Raw genomic sequence first — 22,500 nt, forward strand, 5'->3', positions numbered from 1 at the left:
CCTTTAATGAATTCTATTTGAATTCTTTAATCCAAAGGTGATTTAAATATTGCCACTATTCACACCCCTCTTCACACACACTGTTTTTTCACATGCCCATCTCACCTAACCTGGTTCCCACGTGATGGTTCTTACCAGCCATCTGGAACATTATCAGTCGCTTAGCTCTGGAAAGGCATAGGTGTGTTCAACAGCTCGAACCTGATTGGAGAATTCACGTGGCTTTTTTTGTATCACGTACTACAACCTCTGACTTGTATATACCCAGCCACGCGATTCTGATTGGACAGGCTGTGAAATATCTGATTCCGTTTCTGGCTCGTCTAAGATTTCCAGACCCACGTGCGAGTTCACGAAGTTTAACAAAGATGCACGAAGGGTTTGCGTGAGAGCCTGGCTACATCTCAACTGGGTCTCTTGTCAGTTAAATTGGCGATTAATTGCGATTAATGTTTTTTAATCGCTTAAGACATTAATCAGTTAAAGTCGATTAATCGTTTGCATCCCTAGTAGCAACTTTGTCATTGTCATTGAAGGCAACGAAATTGTGGGTGAAGAAACTCTGCTAAAAGACAACAACTGCTTTTCTACTAGTGATGTCTCTCAATAGTAGCATAACAACTGGTTTAGCAGTTTCCGCTGCTCTAGTGGCTGTATCCGCTGGAGCAGCAGCAAGTCGTAGCAGTGATTTGTGATTGTGTGGCTTCTCTGAAGTAGCAGCATGAATGACTGCATGATTGACTGCCACTGACTGTAGTAGTGGTAGTAGAAAAGCATGTTGCATGGCAGCTGTTTCTGGAGCCGTAGCAGCTAAACAATTGCCCACAGTGGGACAAATAACTAGTACTACTAGCAGTAGCAATTTAGTAGTAGTAGTAGTGGTGGTAGTGGTAGTGGTAGTAACTCGAATTAGTAGTATTGGCAAGAGAAGTGGAAGTGTTTAAGTGCAGAAGTAATACTGTAGTGTGACACTGTGAAACACCATTGTGGGAGAAGCAGTAGCAACAGTAAGTTATTTGATACGGTAGAAGCCACAATGAGTGCGTTTATGTGCCGTTCAGTCTCCCGAATATGAAAGGGATATGATGTATTCCGAATTTGCGTTTGAACATACCGGTAAACACCTTTTCCTGACTTCAGTATCTCTGATAAGCCCTTATTCAGGAATTTGAGAAATCGGGCTCATGAGACCAGACGTTTAACATCATCCATCCAGCCAAGGTTCAGAGGGATGAATTCCAATCCCACTGACAGTAGAAATGATGACCAGCCACCACATCAGTGTTCGATTTTCTCACCAAGCGGGACTAATAACACCAGCATTTAGCAGGATAGCTGATAACAATAGCTGTGCAAGCAGACAGAAAAGTCTGTGATTTGTGTCTGTTGGGTCGGCATACTACAGCCTTACTCTGGAGATTCAAACCGTTGAAAGTGTTGGCCTCCAAAGCTTCGATCTTTATGTGGACAAGCATCTGCATGTGGTTAATCAGTTGACAGTAACTTGGAGTCCCCGTTAGGAGATTAAGTAAACAGCATTGTTGTGGGCAGCTGAAATACAGCGGTATGTTGCGTTGTCATGTCTGTGTGTGTGAGAACCCGCAATGGCTGCAGTGAAGACTGCAATGGTGAGGGAGTTGACTCGAGGGATATTTTAACTTGCTTTGGAATCGAAAGGGATTTATTCCCCAGTTTTCTACATGTAAGCTTACTACTGATGAATTTCAAATGACCGAAGCTTTTGATCAACCAAAGTTTCAGAAGCTGAAGGCAGATGAATGGTGCCAGTGAACTGACCACTGTTGCTGCATGTAAACGACAATATCTGTCTTGTCTTGAAATGTATTTTGGAGCATGTTGCTTAGGGGCAAATACTCTGAGAACTTACTTTTTAAAGCTATGTAAAAGGTATTTTGCAGTGCAATGCCCAAAGCAAAATGTCAATTTTCCAAAATGGATACCAGTCATATTGCAACGAAGCTCTTCATTTACAGCTGCAGCTGTTGTTCTCTTGTATCCAATGGGCCATAACAACAGTGAAGCTGTACAGTAATGGAAGCCATACTCGTGCTCATTGAGTTGAGTATTGGTGCATCTCCCAACCCGACCCAACCTCACCCCACCCGGCCCAATGCTGAACCGACTGCTGTTTAGGGGAATAATGGACTACCGCTTCCAACCCAGCGTGGTTTCGGTCAGTTAAATGTGGTCTGGCCGACTGATTGTAAATTAAAAGGCAGAGAAACGTTAGCAGAGAACTCCAAAAACATCCCTAAACCAATCACAATAAACTTTGATGAGGAGGAATGCTTGCTCCTTGTCACATTAGTCTGTCAGCTGTAATGAGTCCTCACACTCTTGGTTTCTTTCTTTCCTTTTGAAAAAAAAAAAACTCTCGCATCAGACGGGTGGGGAGACAGTTGCATCTGTTGATGTGGTGTTAGCGGAGTGTCTGTAGTCACTGTTTCTCCTTGTGCATCCATGTTCTGTGTGCCGGGGGAAAGCCTCTAAAATGCCCTCCCAGCTGGTTTCGTTTTTCACACCCCACTGACTTGTGAATGGGGCTCCGTCTCTACACGGACCCCCCTCCTCTCTCCTCTTTCTCTTCCTCCTCACAGATTGCATGCAGGGCTGTGTGTACGTGTGTGTGTGTTTGTGTGTTGTGTGCTATGTGCATGTTTTGTGTGTGTTGCGTGCGAGAGAACAGTGTGAGTGCGTGCCGCCAGGCAAATTTGCAGTCTAAAATGGAAGTGTTAAATGGTCGGGTTATTAGCCCCGGAGAATCCCCTGCCTGACGAACTGGCGCTTAACACATGCACACACAGACTGCGACACACACACGGGCACACACAAGTACACTGACAGGCATTTTAGGCATTAAATTTCATGCCATATCGCTGCATGTTATTGGATGATTTTAAATGGCATTGTTCATATTGGTGGTAGATCGGTTGCGTGATGGTAGGGGTGGGCGATATGGCAAAAATTTTGTATCACGATTTTTTAACATGAAATCCCGATTTCGATTTTTTTGTCACGATCTTCCATACAAAAAATAAAAACAACAATAATTTGCAGTCAATAAAATGTTAACACTAGTGGTGGGCCGTTATCGGCGTTAACGTGCTGCGATAATGTGAGACTCTTGTCGCGCGATAAAGAAAATATCGCACGTTAATCTATTCTCAAAATATAGGTTTGGAGTTTGGGTATGCACGTCACCATAGCGTTTAATTGACAAACGCTTTTAGACTGCGCTCCAGTTGCTTCTCCTCTCTCCACCTGTTGTTTCAGCAGACCTACTAAATATGAAGTGTTTGCAGCTGAAAACATTAATCCCTCTGCCGTGGTAGTTGTTGTTTGAGTGCTTTGTCATAAGTGGTAGACTAAAGAGACGTTATTGTTTGAGGTGAAGCATAGAGAGACATTATTGTGTGTGAGAAGCTACCAGCCCGACATAGCCTACATTTCCTCACGCATTGCATAGAATACATAAACAACTTCCAGAAATCTTGCCTGTGCTATAATTGCAAAACATTCCGTGTGATAGTCCTATGCATTTTGAAGATTGTCAAACTGAAACTGTCAATATCTACTCTCGCTGAATGTTTGTGTTGCAATCGCGCACATTTGCAATTCAGTGAGATATTCTCATGTCCGACGGTAATAAACCTCGCGGTTGTCGCGCTTGACTTTTTTTTTTGGCAAACTGAATTCATGTCGAGTTGTAACTCATCTGGCATTCTAACTCTGAGAACAACTGTCAAATCGCCGTGTGCCAGTGCTGTAGGTTCTAGATAGGCATATCCAGTAGCCTGGCTCTGCTGAGGGCTGCTGTGCCTACTACGCGCAGAGCTCCTCCCTCTCTTAAAGGAGCCGCTGCTCCTTTTAACTGTCAGTGGCAGGTTCTCTCTCTCTCTCTCTCTCTCTCTCTCTCTCTCTCTCTCTCTCTCTCTCTCTCTCTCTCTCTCTCTCTCTCTCCCCATTAGAAATGAAATGCTGAATTGTTGAGGTAATATTGTTTAAATAGCCTAAATGTTTGATAGATTTATCTGTATTTGCCTCTACAACTTATTGCGCTGTTCATTTTGAAATTTCAGTATCTTAAAACTGTAAATGCTTCCTAACATATTGGACACACTTTACACATATTGCTGTGATTTTTTCATCACCAAGTATCAACATGACCATTTTTTGAAGATGAGATGCATTTTGGAAAAAAAGATGAGCTCTGGTCTAACGGCCATCTGTCTTAAGAAACCCCAAGGTTTTTTTCGGCATTATTTCGCTATCGTGCCTATTCTGAATGAGCCATTTTGATATAGATTAATCTAGATTAATTTCATAATTACAGTGAGATTAATCTAGATTAAAAAAATTAATCTATGCCCACCCCTAGTTAACACACTGATGATACTCTCATAAAGTGTACAACTGGAATACAATAATGTAAAGAATAAAGTGAAGACAACAACACAAGTGAGAAAACGTCACTCTGATGCTGATAATAAACATCCTCACTGCAAGACGATCTATACGATTTCTCCACTTTGGCAGATTCGAGACGATCTTTTACTCAATATCACGATTCACGATTTAATATCGTCATATCGCCCACCCCTACATGATGGTAGAGTAGCCTGTATTTAATGGTATTCGACAGTAGACGTAACTATGAAGCATTTGGTCATTTCGGGCGCAGAATTACTCATTGTTTTATTCTCTGCTGTCAGGCTAAGCTGTTAAAGCTAACTTCACGTAAAGCACAACAATGTCTCTTCTCGGGGAATTTCTTCTCTTCTGCTGGTTTGTCTCCCTGTATCAGGCTCATTAGATGGCTCCTCATGAATGATAATGGCGTCTGTACCCACTCTCATCCTTGTACCTCTCTGTAACTCTTATTTTTCAACTTAACAATTATTTCTTGCTTTATTCCCTGTGAACTTCTCTTGAATCGCAGCAATGTCTGTGCCCAGCAGCAAACTGAGAAAGACCGCGCCTTTGCTTGTTGTGAATGTCTGTCTGCTTTTCATGTGCTCTACTCATCCTCCCACCTCTCTAAGTTTAAGTTTAAGTTTATTTATTTAAGAAAGGGACAGCACATATTGCCAGCATTTAAACAAAAATGCTAAATATACAAGATTGTAGCCAAGAGACTAATTTCCGTCTTTTGTTCCTCCCTTTTCCCTTCCCTTGTTAGACCTGGGCTCGCTGTCCTGGGACGACCTGGAGAACGACCTCCCCGATGAGCTCATCCCCAACGGCGGCGACCTGGGAGGCCTGCTGCCCTCCTCCAACGGGGGCGGCTCCGGGACAGCCGGTCCTGGAGGAGGTGGAGGAGGAGGACCAGGGCCTGGAGGAGGGGGCCTGGGGGGCCTGGGGGGCATGATGCCCGACGCGGCCGCCAAACACAAGCAGCTGTCCGAGCTCCTCCGTGCGGGCAGCAGCGCCGCCGGCGGAGGCCCCGGCATGGGCGCCGGCAATACCCCACCAGGAGGAGCGGGAGGTCAGCTGGGAGGCCTAGGCAAGAGCCCCCTGGGCGCCCACGGCTCACCCCAGCACTCCTCGCCCCAGCAGCCCAACAAGCCCGGTCAGGCCGGGGTTAATAACGCAGTCCAGGCGGGCAACGCGGGTGGTGCCGCGAACAACAACGGAGGCGCCATGGGCATGAACGCTGTGGCTGCCGCCGGGTTCAACCAGGCTCTGATGAACAGCGGGCCGGCTGGGCACGGCATGCAGGGCCAGGTGCTGAACGGGACACTGGGGCCGGCTGGAAGGGGCCGAGGAGGGCCCCTGCAGCAGTACCAGGCGGCGCAGCAGGCAGCAGCGGCTGTGGGAGCGGCGGCGGCGGCAGCAGCAGCAGCAGCCGGGAACGCGGCACCAGGCAGCGCGCTTGCTGAGACGCTCACGCAGGCCGCACTCAACGCCCAGCAGGCCAACAACATGAACAAGGTAAGGGGAAGGATTATAATTTGTCACATTATTGGATATTAAATGGGCAATTCTGCGCTATATGTAGACATTTTGGGGCATATTGTGAACATGCCACTTGATGGCCAGCAGGCCAACAGCATGAATGAGGTGAGCAGGCTTAGGATTGTTGTGCTATTTCACTGTGTAGTATTTTTTTTAAGTTGTTGGATGGATTTTATGTTTGTTTTGGATTGTTGTGCGATTCATTGCGTGTGGCATGTTCAAGCTGGGGTTTCCTATGTATGAAAGAATTGCAAAAACGGAAGAAAAAATCCTGCCAAAATGTTGGTACAGTGTTCTGCATTATAGATTAATATTAAGACATAACACACACCATGGTTTAGCTGCAAATAAATCTAGACATTTTTGATGGTTATATTCACAATATGCTGCATGGCTTCTATCCAGCTTGAAACAAAAATCAGAAACGCAACCTACACTACATTATTCAATCTAACAGTACAGGTTATATGCACAAAGCAGACACTAGTCAGAAGCCACTTCACAACTTCAACTTCAACTTTTCAACTTTATTGTCCCCAAAAGGGCCGATTAATTGCACAGCAAGACGGCACATACAGACAGCAACAACATATACCACAGGACAGACATACAATGCAGTGGTCAATAAAAGGTTGAAATGACCATAAATATAGAACTAAAATAAGATAAAACGCATCATTAATAAATAAAATAAGAACATCACACCATAAAATGCCATAAACAACGTTAGGGATCAGGTCAATCAATCAATTAATTGGGATTACTAGTTAGAGTAGTTAGCATTAGTATCAGAAGCCACTTCACTACACTACAATGGGCTTCATGACAATTACTGTTACATTGACATGGAAGCATTTGAAAGACTCCCGAGACCTCTACCCTCCCCCTAATTGTTAAGCTCTACCCCGCTTGGCATCCTTCCCTGCTCCTTGCAGCTCAGACACCATTTATTCCTAGCGTTCTCGCCGTCACGGACAATACAGACCTTACTTTCATGTCATAGCTAATTGCCTTCATCGCTGCATTTCTGGAATTGGACCCATTCTGAGCCAGTATGGGGAATTGGGAAGGATTTAGATCTTTGTGTCTACGGTCACCTAATTGAGTAGAGTGCATTCATACAATGCCAAGCCTGATTGACGGCTTAATTGTTTAATTAACATGTCGGTGGACATTTACCTCAACATCCTTTGTGTGTGTGGGTGTGTGTGGGGGTGGTTGTTGTTGCCTTTTTTTTAGTCTGTGTATATGCATGCCGAGAAAAGGTGTTTCATTTGAGACTTCACTGAGTGGCACTTGTTATGCAATAACAAGCTCGTGTTTACAGGAGCAGAGAAGGCTTCTGGTTATGAACCTGTTAATTTGGTTGGCTCTGTTCCCACCATGAGAAGCAAATAAGAATGTATAGCATACACATCATCAGACTCTGCTGTAATTGATCATGTTGCAAATGAACCAGTTGCCCTCTGCATTGTTTTTCTTCGTTAGTTGTTATTAGTATCATGTTTTTGTATTTCTTTCGTATATGTATGTTGGTTGCTTTGTCATGAAAGACAGGACTTGTCCTGCAGCTTTTCCAAAAATAAGAGTAAGAGAGAGAGAGAGAATCATCACTTGTAAAGTTCCTGACACTCTCTAGGAATGTACCACCAGATTATCGCCCAGTTTAGTGGGTGGACAGCGGTTGTAGTCTGAGGGTCTAAGGTAGCCTCACGCACTATCCTACGTACTTCCGCCAAGAGACTTGGCTCCACACTATGTCTGGTACCTGCTTTCTGTGGAGCGATGTTGACCGGTACGATTTGCGCCGGTGCGCTGACCAACGGCCCTACATTGTAATTTTATCGTACGGTAGGATATTCTGTCAGACATGTCTATCTATGGTGATGTTTAATAGACATCAGACGTGTTTGTTCAACAACTTAAGTTAAATCCTGAATTTCCCGAAATGTTCCGTCCTGCTTCCTGCAATCGCGTCAGATCTAACCTCCAGACGAGATGAATACGAAATGAAATGGTAGTGTTATGGGATGGTCAGGACCAGGCTAGGTCTAAGGTACATTGGCAAAGTAAGCACAGGACCACACATTTGGAAAAAATACTAGATATTATTATATGGTGTGACGTCATCGGTCGAATGCGCCATTCATTTCAACGGGGCTCCCCAACGTTCGCACGTCTGTTATTTTTCGATAACGGACGGGTTAGTCTATAACAGACCGCTGTCAACGGCAACAAGACTTTTCACTGCTAAAGCGACTTTTCAACAAGACTCTAATCAGCTGTGATAGACAACACCTGTTGTCCTGGCTACCTAGCTGTTGCCTAGCGGTGTTCCACAACGGCACTGTTTTGTTTTGCGCAGCAACAATCTTTTGACATTAAAAACTATAATAGACTTAACATTAAATAGGCCTAAAGACATGTCCCCGCCATGTGTGAATAATTTAAGTATATCCATATAATAAGCGGGTTAACTTTCGGCGACTCGGTCGCTTTGTGGAATAGCAGCACTTCAGAGAGAACAAGACCCCTCCGCTCCGCGTCGGGGTCTAAAGATTCTCTCTGTCGTGCTGCTATTCCACGGTAGCGACCTTCTCGCCGAACGTTAACCCTTACTTAATATTAGATACTAATCGAGTTTTGAAAAAAAATAGAATTCACAATGCTGTGGAAGGTAAATGTGTGTAGATGCTGTATCTGGCTTGAAGGTTGTGTTGCAGATTTCCAATCTAAGTGGTTCAGTTATAATGATTTGGTTTAATTTGATTACTTTGACATGGATTTTCTTTGAGACTACGTCTCAGTCATTTAGACTTTGCTGATGCACCTGGAGTCTGTATGGCTTGCAATTACTTTGATCCGATGAGTAACTAGTATGACGAGGCCTTTGATCAAATTTGCAAACTTTTCCAGTCAGGGCAGACAGAATACTAGTTGCCTCTATCATACTGTCTTAATATACTTACTAACAGCAAATAGCTGTGTCTGGCAAGTTGTATGACCACGTATAGCTCGCTTGTTGATGACTTGCTTTTTTTAAAAAAAACAAAAAAACGGATCAGTCAAATTTATGTATTGCATAAAACTGCATGATTTGACAAGGAGCAACAGGCGTCCAACAGTCAAATTTCCGCCCTCATAATAACTGATTTCAATAGACGCACTAAGGTCAAGCTGCTTCATTTAGCAGGCCCTGTACATTATGTTTGTAACCACATTCTGACATGTCCTTCAGCTAAACTGCACTCATTATGCTGTGGAGATTTGCCGCAATGCCCAATCCCTCAGCCATTCATTCACAAGGCACACACAGTGAGAGAGAATCAGTGTAACGGGCCCGATTAGTCTTGGGCAAGTGCATCTGGCACAGTGCTTCTCTTCTCTTCTCTCCTCTCCTCTCTTGTCTTCTCCCCCGCAGGCCCGCTAATCATTTCATGCATTGTTGCCACCCCTGGGCCTCCATTGTCAGGGCGTTTGCCTTGGACCGTCTGCATGAGTAAGGGAGATGGCAGGGAGCCTTGGGGGGCCAAGGGCAGACAACTCTCGCGTGTGTGTGTGTGCGCGTGTGTGTCTCACACACCACAGACATCTGAAACAACCATGCTGCTTTCAGGGGAAGTCAATAGGAAGCAATCAGGCCTCTCTGTTCGTCACACACGCCGCTCTGGCTATCTTCTCCGCTGAGCACAGAAGTGTGTGTGTGTGCGCGTGTGCGTGCGTGTGTGAGTGCGTGCGTGTTGGGCTTGTAGGGAAAGAGAAGATGGCTTAGAGAGAGAGAGATCTGAGTAGTATGGCTGCCAGTGTGGGTAGAGGATAAGAGATACACAGGTAATGCGACATGTGCAAAGAGTTCAGCTGGTTAAGACCAGGTGAACTAAAGAATTCTTTACCTCAAACATATCAGACAGGTTCTAGCCTGGGTTCTGTTTTTAATTTTAGTATTTTAATATTTAGAGGACAAGCACCTCAACCGTTTTAAACCTTTAAAGAAAGTATTTTCACATTTCAACCGGCTCAGTTCCTCTCAAAAAGTTAACATCATGTCAGTTCAGAGATAGAGCGTTGTGCAGACTAGTGCTTTTGATGTATTCAGTATGAAACTTTGTCGGGCACCACCCAACCTGTTGTGAAACAATTCTCTCAATCAGGTAGAGAGAGCCTAAGCTTGTGTTTTACAACCGAAATCAACATCTCTCCTAGCAATTTCTTGGGCAGATTGTTGAGTCTCATCAACTCATCAGATCTATCTCAGGGTCTGGCGAGAGTCAGGCTAGTCTTGTGTAGGGATGGGATATCGGTATCAGTATCAGGTTCAGATATCAACATAATTCAGAGATCGGATCGGATCGGAATTTTTCCAAAGCATCGGAACTTTCCTGATACTGACATTGAGCCAGGTGTACTGTTAATTTGAAATCATAACACTTGCATATTTGTTTTCAGGATGGGATTGTTACTTTTTTACATGTTTATTTTTACTTATTTATTGGTTTCCTGTTCTTCTGACTTCCTTTTCTGACCAAATAGTCTACTTGGGCCTACCTCAAGTTGAAACCCATATGTGGTTTTGGTATAGGATCGGAGTAGTATCGGTATCGACAGATATCCAAATGTAGATGTCGGGATCGGATCGAAAATGAAAAAATGTGTATCGATGCATCCCTAGTCTTATGAAGGCTGAAATATGTTTTGCAATCTGAAGCAGCATCCCTTGGGCAAATATTAAAAAATAATTTGGTCGCATCAGCTCATATACAGCCAAGCGTAATGTAGACTTTTTGATGTAGTTTGTTAGAAACCTTTGTCAGGCACTATCAGATCTGTTGTTTAAAAAACAAAAAGCTTATTAACCTTTTAGAGACAGACCCTGTATGATTTTATAATTTAAAGCATCTCTTGGCTAGATATTCGAGGTTGTGGGTCACATCGGCGCACAGCTTATTGCGAGTGTTTTTGATGTAGGTAGTGTGAAACCTTGCGAGGCGCCTCCCGGCCTGTTGTGAAACCAGGCTGCGGTTTCTCTCGCTACTGAGTGCGGCTGAGGCCCCAGCCATCCGCCAGACCCGCGTACGCCTTGAAGTCTTCGAGCTGCGGTTTTGCACGTCTTTTCTTGTCTTCTGACGCTTGCAAAAAAATCTCTTGGAAAGGGGCCAAAGTTGACACATACACACATGGATGCGTGTGCGCACACAGAGCTCATATACCGCTTTGTTTAGTGTATGAATTAAAAAACAAACCATACAAACAAAAATGAACAACAAGTAAGAGTATGGAAAAAAGGAAGAAATGTCCGCACACCATCCCACACCTGGCCAAGACCATACAGGTCGAAACGTTGTGCCAACTTTTCACTTACTAAATCACGACAAGGGAGCTTTTGTGGTGTGCGGATAATTCTCCCTTTTTTTCATGTGCCTTCTTTTATATCCTGCAACCACGGCAATTGCTTTATTGGGAAGTGCGCACATCTCACAACTTTTCAACAAGTCAGACTAAACGCCAACAGTCTGTGATCACTGTAAACAGTTGCGTGCACTATGCATTTCCACACCACGCACATTCATCCGACCATCACCGCCAAATCACACCATCATCACTGCTCAGTACATCATAATGCGCACACGCATACTTAAGAGTCTACCAGGTCACACGGTTTGCTCTCTCCTCTTATGTGGCTGGAATTGCAAAGCAATGTTTCGGTCGTTGTGTTGAACCCAGAGCCTGCCTGAATTTATATAATTACAGTGTATGGAACAAATGGTTAGCTCGGCTCAAGTAGACTGACTGTTATTCTATTATCTATTTTCATTCAGGCGTTTTTTAAAGGACTCTACTTTGAGGCTCTTTCAGGAAGCAAGTTACTCTGACAGGAGGCGGTTTGCAATTTGCTGAGTCAACAAGCTCACAAACCAGGCACAGGGAAACCTCTATTAGGATGTTTACCATTCAGTCATTTGAATTAGCCGGTGAGGGTCTGCCAGTAAACCACGGACTTGGACTACTACATGTCTTATCCACCCCTTCCCTTGCTCTGGTTGTAGTGCCGACATGCTTCTCCTTTTACACACTCACACACACACACACACACACACAGTGTACTTGAGCATGCAGCCGCTAAGCACCATGCACCAGAGACGGCTCTTCGCTGCTCTGCCTGTATCGGCGGTGGCAACCTATCCCTAGACAGACATGGCTCGCGACTCGCTCCAGGGACTTATATGCCCACTGCCTGCCTCCCTCCCTCCCTCCCTCGCTCTGCTTTCTAAAGACCTCTGCTGCCGAGGCATGGATGGTTGGGGAGGGGGGAGAGAGTGTGGCTGTGCAGGATTAAGGAGAAGAAGGGGACAGGGGTCGGGCTATAGTGAGGAGAGGCTGGGGAGAAGAGGAGCCGGGCTGATGGGGATAAGAAGAAGGTAGGGATGCACCGATACCACTTTTTTGAAAACCGATACAAGTACGAGTACATTATAATGTGTGTACTTGTCGATACCGAGTACCGATACCGATACCTTTTACCACCAAAATACAATGAAAATAAATGCATGGCCTTGTTTTTTTCCACCTGTGATATTTGATGTATTGTAAATTTCCATGTAGATTTAAATGTTATTAAATGTATGAGGTGGCACTTTTTTCCCATGCTGCTTTCAAGTCCACAGAACGTGACAAGATTTTGCATTGTTTTGTGTAATAGCAGTATCGTTCCTGGTATCGGCAAGTGCTTGACGAGTACGAGTACGAGTATAATGAGCAGTATCGGCAGTCGATACCGATACCAGTATCGGTATTGGTGCATCCCTAGAAGAAGGGGCAGTGTGTGCGTGCGTGCGTGTGTGAGTGCACATTGTTGCTGACTAGCTAGAGTGCTGACTGAAGGGGCCGCTCAGCTGTGTTGAAACGCTGCACTCCTCTCCTCCTGTCCTCCCCCTCTGCAGCCAGCACACACACACACACACACACACACACACATACCCCTACCCCTCCACCCGCCCTGCTGCCTGCCGGCATTCAGCCTCTCAGCTGGGCCTCTGTCCACACAGCCAGCCGGCCGGCCGGCATCAGACACACATGCACTCACGCGTACACATACAGAGATACACACACACACACACATAGACACACACACACACCAACCAGCTGCGCCAGAGAAGGACGAGGGGGCGGGGAGGGTTAAGAAGAAGGGGTACAGGGGCCCCCTTCAGATCCCCCAGATTTCCTTCTCTTCTTCCCCCCTCTGGCTGCTGGACAGCGCAAAGGACTGCGAGGGGGGAGGGAGGGCAGCCAAGCCCCAGAGCCTGGCAGCCAGTAGCCAGCAGCAGCAGCAGCACCCTGCCTCCATCCCTCTCTCCTTCCACCCGGCGCTCGCTCTCTCTGTCTCTCTCTCTCTCTGTCTCTCTGTCTCTCTCTCTCTCTCTCTCTCTCTCTCTCTCTCTCTCTCTCTCTCTGTCTCTGTCTCTGTCTCTCTCTCTCTCTCTCTCTCTCTCTCTCTCTCTCTTTGGCAGCATGCTCGTTTTAAAGGACTGTGTGCCTGCGTGTGTGCCTGCGTGCCTGCTTGTGTGCTGGTGTGTGTATATGCAGGTTTGTGTTCATGAATGAACGTTTAGACCTGGAGCGGCTTGTCTAGAGGCTTGGAACGAGATCTGGTTGAAGAATTATTTCAAATGGATTTACTTTCAATACAGAATTCAAATTCTACATGCACTTTTTTTACGGACATATTCTATTTCCTTTTGTGAGATGTTGGAATTTGTGCTGCATTGGATTGAATTTGGAGATGGCTTATTTCTATTTTGGCAAATTGATTCAAGAGACATCAGCCATCAGAATGAAGTACCCATGACTTGCTTTGCTTAGTGATGGATTCCTTGCAAACTCTAAAGTGACTTGCGACTGCAGCTTGGTCGACTGGCTCCTTCTGGAGATGTCCGAGGTCCGGCCCAAAGCTCATCCATGGGCCTCAGGCACCACCACCCATAAATGGTCTTCGTTTCCTGCTTTCATCAGAGTCGAAATATCGTAGAAATCCACAACAAAAAACAACCACAGGGCACATCTTTTAAAAAAGAAACGCCTAGCAACCCTTGTGCAAGTACAAGCAAACAAATAATCTGCACGCGCGTAATCAAATAGCTGGAAATGTTGGTCTTGATTCTTTTGGAAAGTTTTGATCCGCTGTGTCTGGAGGCAGAAGTTGGATTGCAGTGTTCTGAAAAGTATGTGGTGGTATCTTTTTTTTGAAAATATTTTCATGGTCTCGCCAGTTCTTTTATGAGAAGGCCATCATTTTTTTGGACATTTTTGTGCCAGTGCATTTCCGTTTTTAAACTCTTTCAAAGTACAAATAAAATCCAAAAGGGCTGACGTGCATAATCAGTGCTAGCAAGCCAGGTTTGATCATTTCTTTCAATGTCACAACAACAGTCTTCAGCCCAGACATTCAGAAAATCAAGAAAATATGGCCCTAATGATTGCAAGAATCATTTGTTGTAATTACCTCTGCCAAGGATGTTATGTTTTCGGTTGCGTTGTTTGCGGGTTTTTTTATATATATATACAGTGCCCTCCATTATTATTGGCACCCCTGGTTGAGATGTGTTTTTTAGCTTCCAATTATTATTATTATTTTCTAAATAATATGGGACCTTAATGGAAAAAAAGAGAAAAATCCAACCTTCAATACAAGTGCATTTATTCAGAGGGGAAAAAATCCCACATAAAGAAATAATTATTTGACATCAAATAATGTGTTTCACAATTATTAGCACCCCTGTTGTTAATATTTTGTACAACCCCCGTTTCCCAACAAAACAGCACCTAATCTTCTCCTATAATGTTTCACAAGATGGGAAAAGACAGAAAGAAGGATCTTCAGCCATTCCTCTTTGCAGAATCTCTCTAAATCATCCAGAGACCTGGGTCCTCTCCTCTGTACTCTCCTCTTCAGCTCACCCCACAGGTTCTCAATGGGGTTGAGGTCTGGGGACTGAGATGGCCATGGGAGGAGCTTGATTTTGTGTCTGGTGAACCATTTCTGTGTAGATTTGGCCATATGTTTAGGGTCATTGTCTTGCTGAAAGACCCAGTGACGACCCATCTTCAGCTTTCGGGCAGAGGGCAACAGATTTTGATTTAAAATGTCCTGGTATTTCAAAGCATTCATGATGCCATGCACCCTAACAAGGTTCCCAGGGCCTTTGGAAGCGAAACAGCCCCACAGCATCACTGACCCACCCCCATACTTCACAGTGGGTATGAGGTGCTTTTCAGCATGCGCATCTTTCGTGGCACGCCAGACCCACTTAGAGTGTTTGTTGCCAAAAAGCTCAATCTTGGTCTCATCTGACCAAAGCACACGGTCCCATTTGAAGCCCCAATACCGCTTGGCGAACTCCAGACGTTTGCGTTTATGATTGTGGAAGGGGAGGTTTTCTCTGTGCATGCCTCCCAAACAGCTTGTTGGCGTGTAGACAGCGCCTGATGGTTGATTTGGAGACTTTGTGACCCCAGGATGCTACCATTTGTTGTAATTCTGTAACAGTGAGCTTTGGAGATCTTTTGATTTCTCTTACCATCCTCCTCACTGTGCGTGGTGGCAAAATAAACTTGGGTCCTCGTCCAGGCTTGTTTACCACTGTTCCAGTTGTTTTGAACTTCTTAATTATTCCTCTCACAGTGGATATGGGCAGCTGCAGTTGAGTGGCAATCTTCTTGTAGCCTCTGCCTGACCTGTGAAGGTCGACGCACATCTGCCTCACTTGTATGCTGTGTTCCTTTGTCTTTCCCATGTTTAAGAGTGGATAAGAGAAATGGCCTCAGTGTCACGTCATATTTATACCCCAGGGAAACAGGAAGTGATGAATTACTAATTGAATGTTCCTACATACTCTGGTAAACTTTGTAAACTACTGTGGAAATGACAGAAATGCATCAATTATATTTATTTCCTGGGAATTGTTAAGGGTGCCAATAATTGTGGAACAGGTGATATAATGAAAAAGAATTATTTTTTAGTCAGGGATTTTTTTATTTTCCTACAATTCATTTGAGTTGAAGGCTACATTTTCCTAAAATTTTCAGTGTGACAGTATTCTTCTGCAATAAACACTGAATTTATTTTAAGGCTTTTAACACATCTCAACCAGGGGTGCCAATAATTATGGAGGGCACTGTATATAAAGACTCTTCACCATTGCGGGATGGGGCGAATTTTGACATTCCAGTTTCTAACTCCACAAAAACAAGGCAGAAAGACTTGGAAAAAATTAGGGTTCAACATAGTTAGTGCATTTGTAGTCTGCTATTAACAAGGCCATGTTCACATCAATGTTTTCTCTCCATCCGTCCCCCCATACGCTGTTTTGGCCGTTCGCCAAGACTTTTGTCCACTGTAAAACTCCCGAGACAGATCACACGGCTAACCAAATATAATGTGACTGTGTTCGTGCACACGCGTTCAATAACAACAAGGTCAATGTCGTTTGTAGTCTCTTTTCACTGCGCGTCTACAATCAGTTTTGCTGGCAAGAGGCTAATGCGATTTATTGTCCCCCGAGATCACCTACTACGTCACATGGTAGAGAAGCAATGAATCGGTGATGAAAGTTTAACACAGAGGTCTAATCAGGACGCGAACACTGGCCTCTTGCCTTCCTGGCCTTAGCCAGAGGTTTTTGGGTTTTCATGACGTCTTCCACAAAGACACAAAGCAGGTCCGTCTGAATCTGGGGGCGGATAGCGTTACAGATTGATGTGAAGTTCAACTAATGTGGACGACGTGGCATGCCGTAACAAAGGGATTGAAATACAATTACAATGCAATTAGCTTCCGCTGTAGCAATGTCTGGCCCCAAACAAGGTGGTTTCCTTGGTTACACCTAATCTCCCCTCAATGAGCCACATACTGCCTCCCGTTTTTCGTCATTCAAAGTTCTCTGATGTTAACCTACCCTGTGTTGTGCTCTTCTCTCTCTCTCTCTCTCCCTCCCTCTCTCTCTCTCTCTCTCTCTCTCTCTCTCTCTCTCTCTCTCTCTCTCTCTCTCTCTCTCTCTCTCCCCCTCTCTCCCTCTCTCCCCCTCTCTCTCTCTCTCTCTCTCTCTCTCTCTCTCTCTCTCTCTCTCTCTCTCTCTTTCTCTCTCTCTTTGCAGATTGGTATGCCGGGTGGTGGTAGTCCGTTTGGACAGGCCTACGGGCAGGGAGCTGGGCAGCAGCTGGGTGCTGGCGGAGTGAACGCTGCGCTCCAGAACAGCCTGCCCGCTAACGTGGCCAACCTGGTGAGTTTGAGTGTAGTGGAAAGTGCGCACATCCAGCAAAAAAGCATCAGCAGGTGCCAGATCAAAAAACTGTCACATGTAGGAGCGGGAAAGGATCTGCACACTGCTTGCAAAAGACTTAATTTATTGGGAGCAACGTTTCGATAAATTACGATCCTAATAAATTAAGTCTTCTGCAAGCAGTGTGCAGATCCTTTCCCGCTCCAACCTGGTGAGTTTGACAGCACCGGGCGGACATACAGCATACACCCCCACCTCACTCAGAACACACCCACACAGAGCTTGTTAGTGCACAACGGTGAGATCGAGGAGAGAATGAAAGTGAAAGAAAGCCCTCCTGGGAAACTCCCGTTGTCATTGTAACGCAGCACTCCACAACACACAATGACTGCACAGAATGAAATAGAAAGAAATTGAAAATGAACAAATGTTATGCCTCACCTGTGCAAAAGGGGGCAGCCCCAAACGGCACCCCAAGGGCACACCATGGCGGGACGGTAGTGTTGCACCGATACCAATACCGATACCAGTATCGGTGGATCGGCACTAAAATGGTGGTATCGGTATCGGCGAGTACCAACAATTAGGGCACCGATACCATTTACAGGTGCTTGTATGACACTTATAGAGCCTGGAAATTAGTTATTTCATAGAGGTATTTAAAAAGCATGAAAAGTTTTGCTGGATTCACTTTGTATTAGCCTTTTTCCTGTTTCACAAAGGTAGGCAACAGCCTGACAAAGCCATGCCATGATTTGACATCCAAGTAGTATGCACTACAGCCCTTCATATATATACATTTCAAATAGGGTGGTATCGGTATGATATCGGTATTGGCCGATATTGGGCGGTACTGCATGATTGGGCCGATACTGCATAGCCAGGTATCGGGTTTCGGTATCCGGGCCAAAAAATGGTATCGGTGCAACACTAGACGGTACTATGCTCAGTCAGTACCTCAGGAGGATGGGGGAGAACACTGGTTAATTACTCCCTCCACCAAACCTGGGGTGCATTTCTTGAAACCAAAGTTGCTTACTACATTAGCTACTTTGTTGTTTTCAATGCATTTTCCCATTGGCAACTACTGAAGTTGCTAACAGGCTAACAACTTCTCTTTTGAGAAATGCACCCCTGGTGGGTCGGGTATCGAGCCGGCAAGCTTTGGCCAACAAGTCTGACATCCTGTCACTGTTAACCATGTGCAGATATATATTATGAGACAAAGGAAAACTCATAGTTTGTTTACAGGTCCATTATGCAGACAGCAGAAACCTGCTTTCCATCGAGCTTCAGATAGTGTTTTAAATAGTTAAGATTGACCTCCCCTTGAGAAAATGAATACACAGTTCCCACACTATATCTGTTGTGTTGTAGTCTGTCGATAGCCATGCTAGTGTTTCAGTGGTATACAAACGCTTTTACAAGATTTGCAATACACTGAAACGGTTTCCTCTCAATATCTCTCCTCTCCTCTCCCCCCTTCTCCTCTCCTCTGGGTCCTCTCCTCTCCTCCCCTGCTCCTCTCTCCTCTTATCTTATCTTGTCTCCCCTCCCTCTCTTCTCCCCTCTCCCTTCCTCTCCTCTCCTCTGGTCCGGTCCTCTCCTCTCCTCTGGTCCTCTCCTCTCCTCTCCTCTCCTCTCCTCTCCTCTGGTCCTCTCCTCTCCTCTCCTCTGGTCTGGTCCTCTCCTCTCCTCTGGTCCTCTCCTCTCCTCTGGTCCTCTCCTCTCCTCTTCTGTGGTCATCTCCCTCTCCTCTCCCTCTCCTCCCCTCTCCTCCCCTCTCTCTCCTCCCCTCTCCTCCCCTCTCTCTCCTCCCCTCTCCTCCCCTCTCTCTCCTCCACTGGTCCTCTCCTATACTTTCTACTCTCCTCTCTCCTCTCCTCTCCTCTCCTCTCCTCTCCTCTCCCCTGCTCCTCTCCTCTCCCCTGCTCCTCTCCTCTCCCCTGCTCCTCCCCTCTCCCCTGCTCCTCCCCTCTCCTCCCCTGCTCCTCTCCTCTCCTCTCCTCTCCCCTGCTCCTCTCCTCTCCCCTGCTCCTCTCCTCTCCTCAGGCCCAGTTGCAGCAGCAGGCCTCCCCTCAGCAGCAGCAGGTGGGCATGGTGACCCAGCAGCAGGCCGTCCAGCAGCAGCAGCAGCAGATGGGGCTGGTGGCAAGCGGGCCGGGCGGCGCCGCTGGCGTACCGGGAGCGGCGGGCGCGGTGGGGGGCGTGGCCACGGGCCCCACGGCCGACCCGGAGAAGCGCAAGCTGATCCAGCAGCAGCTGGTCCTGCTGCTGCACGCCCACAAGTGCCAGCGGCGTGAGCAGGCCAACGGGGAGGTGCGGGCCTGCGCCCTGCCGCACTGCCGCACCATGAAGAACGTCCTCAACCACATGACCCACTGCCAGGCCGGCAAGACCTGCCAGGGTGAGGCGCTAGCTGGGAGTGCAGGAATGGGGGAGAGAGTGTGATTGTGTGTGCGTGCGCGCGTGCATGTGTGCATGTGCATGTGCATTTGCGTGCATTTCTTATTGTTGAAGTGTTGTAGTACAGCAGATGAGATGTTTCAGTTCAAAGGGAAATTCAAGTGTATGGATGGGGTTGCTGAGTTGTATTGGGCAAGTGTGCACCTTGCATGGATATGTCAACGTTGTGTGTTGAGTTTGTGTGCTTGTCATCATGCATATGCAATTGTTAGAAGAGTTGTTTTGTATTAGATGTGTGTGAGCGTCTTGTCGTTGGTGGTGTTCTGAAGTTTGGCCTCCATGGATTAATGATGCACAGGTGGTTGTAGGTTTTGATCGTGAACTTACAAGTGTGTTTGTGTTTGTGTGAGTGTGTTTATGCGTCTGTGTTTGGAAGTGTTGTTGATTACTCATGTGCTGGTTTGCTGCTTTGTGGGGTGTGTCGAACAGCTGTAAGGATTTGAGATCCAGGCAGGCAGTGCTCATGGTAATATTGATGGAGTTGCGAATGGAAAGAAATGTTTGCAGGAAGGATTGGATTTTAAAAATTAAAAAAACATGGAAGTAGTGCTGATGAAAATTAATCAAGCACTCCTTAACTGGATTGCTGTGATGTCTTGGAATATTTATCCCAATTTTCAATCACAGTGTTGCAGGTTTTTTTTGGGTGGTGTTTGTTTATATGGGCCTGTGTTGTGGGCACCCAGTTTAAAAAATTGTTAATGGGTGGTGTAATTATTGTTTTATGTGATGGTTTAAGACCGTCGTCGTGCTTAATCAGCCTCCCATGTGCAACCAATTTCTTTCTGAATGAGCTTTAAAAAAAAAAATGTACCCCACAGAATAGATTTCTACCCTTGTAGAAATAATGAGTAATCTCACTGCGTGTCTTGCTCAGTCCTGCTCCCACTTGCTCAGTCCTGCACAGTACCAGAGGTGCGATTCCTCACATCATTGCTAATGCTAACTACATTAGCAATTAGTTGGTTGTCAGTGGGAAATTGCATTGGAACCAGCCAAGTTGCTAAGTGGGTTAGCAACGGTGCTTTTGAGGAATGGGGTCCAGAATGGTGACACGAAAATGCACATGAACGGTTTACAAATGGGTAACTATGAGCAGTTCAAGGCTGTATTTTAAAATTGAATGTGACTTAGGTCAGTCGACCTTAAAAGTTGTATTCATTGTTAGCCTCATCTGCCTTTTCTTGTATTTTGTGAACGCTCTATAAACTATTGTATTGAGTTTTATTGGCCTCTTAAACTGGCCCATATTGTAGGATAGTGCCCACATGGTCTGACTGGGGGAACACGTCTTTTTTACTGTTCCATAAATCTTCATATGAAATGCTTCAGTGAAAATTACAATCTGCCCTCACGTGCAAACGCAGATTTCTTTCAGACTTTTGACAGCAAATGCAACACACATCACTTCATTGTTCAAAGAACATAGTCTGTTCCAGGGTGTTCTTCAAACCTGAGTCTACTAACTAAGGAATAATTATGAACCTCTTTATCAGCGAATGAATTTAGCGAATGCCACTCAGTTGTATTGCCAGGTTTAGGTCTACATCTGGATTAAGTGATCTTGGTTTGTGATTTAAGCGCTTTCTTAGTTTAAGCCTCCACTCTCGTATAGCCCAAATCAAGGTGATGACAAATCATGACGATTGCAACATTATGACCAATATGTTTGGAAATTGGCTGGCCGGCTACCGACATAAAACAATGGTTTTGTGTTTGAGATTGTAACGTTTTGGAAGATCTCATCTAATCAGCTAATCAGCATTCCACATGGGTGGGAAAACTTGTGGGTTTAGACGGTGGTGATTGGACAGAAAATATGCTTCACTATAGTATTGGAGTCAAAAATGCATTTCTTTGCAATTTCTTCATTTCATTTCTTGCATTTTATGCGTTTCAAGCAAGACAGTATAACTTACAGTATATTCAGTATAGTGCAGTTGTGACCTCCGTGAATTGAAATCTGCTGCTGTGGTCTCGGATCAACCCTTGTTTTCTTGTTTTTGTGCTCTTACACGTGACCTGAGGAAGGCCGACAGGCGTATTTTCTGGTTGCCAGCACCTCTGTTACTGGTGTGCGTTTTGCACCTCCACTCATCATTTGTGCTCTTACCAAACATGTAAAAAACACCTGATTATCACAACAGCAGATTATCACAACTGCATCAGTGTGAATTTGTTTCTGTCTGTGTGTTGATGGTGCGGTGATGTGTGAGGGAGGAAACGGATGAGTCGAGTCGTTGCAGCTGTGACTGATGGCACACAGAGATGGTGTGAGTTGACTGAGAGCCGACGCGCTAATGAAGTTGTGACGATGCATACGTATGAACGGCCATCCGGGTACTTTGCTCGTGGATGTGCGTTACGCCCCCTTTTGGGGGGGAAGACAGAGTGTCTCATTAACTGACATGCTACATCGGCTAGCCTAAATGAACACAGTCCATGCTTCAGCCACGGCCTTTTGGCTATATTATTTGAACAGCCAGCAACTCAACATGTTTTCGGCATGTTGAGTGTGAACAGCGCTAGTCTACAGGCCCTTGTCTTTTGTTTATTCTTTCCCAACACCACCAATTGACTTGCATTGGCTTAACCACCGAAACGCACATGGCACACGTCACACCGTTTATGCGTATAGTTTTCCTTCCCCCCCATATCTTCTTCTTTTCCTTTTTTGCCCTCTTGTTCTGCCACTTTGCTGTCACCGCTCGTTATTGCACTACTAGAGAATGGGCCACACCGTTGCATAACGACTTGTAATTATCACACAATCCGTGCGAGAACA

The 22,500-nt window shown here is 45.5% G+C and overlaps 1 protein-coding gene across 1 annotated transcript in view; it reads left to right on the plus strand.

The window, feature by feature from the left end:
- The window catches only part of crebbpa (CREB binding protein a), an 89,202-nt gene that overhangs the window by 23,470 nt on the left and 43,232 nt on the right, over positions 1-22,500 (plus strand). Inside the window, exons 2-4 of the mRNA XM_063198309.1 lie at positions 5,201-5,952; positions 17,124-17,249; positions 19,302-19,656. Coding sequence (XP_063054379.1) covers positions 5,201-5,952; positions 17,124-17,249; positions 19,302-19,656 — 1,233 coding nt within the window. The remainder of the gene's footprint in view (positions 1-5,200; positions 5,953-17,123; positions 17,250-19,301; positions 19,657-22,500) is intronic.

The sequence above is a fragment of the Engraulis encrasicolus genome, chromosome 1 (assembly GCF_034702125.1).
Source record: "Engraulis encrasicolus isolate BLACKSEA-1 chromosome 1, IST_EnEncr_1.0, whole genome shotgun sequence".
Taxonomy (NCBI): Eukaryota; Metazoa; Chordata; class Actinopteri; order Clupeiformes; family Engraulidae; genus Engraulis; species Engraulis encrasicolus.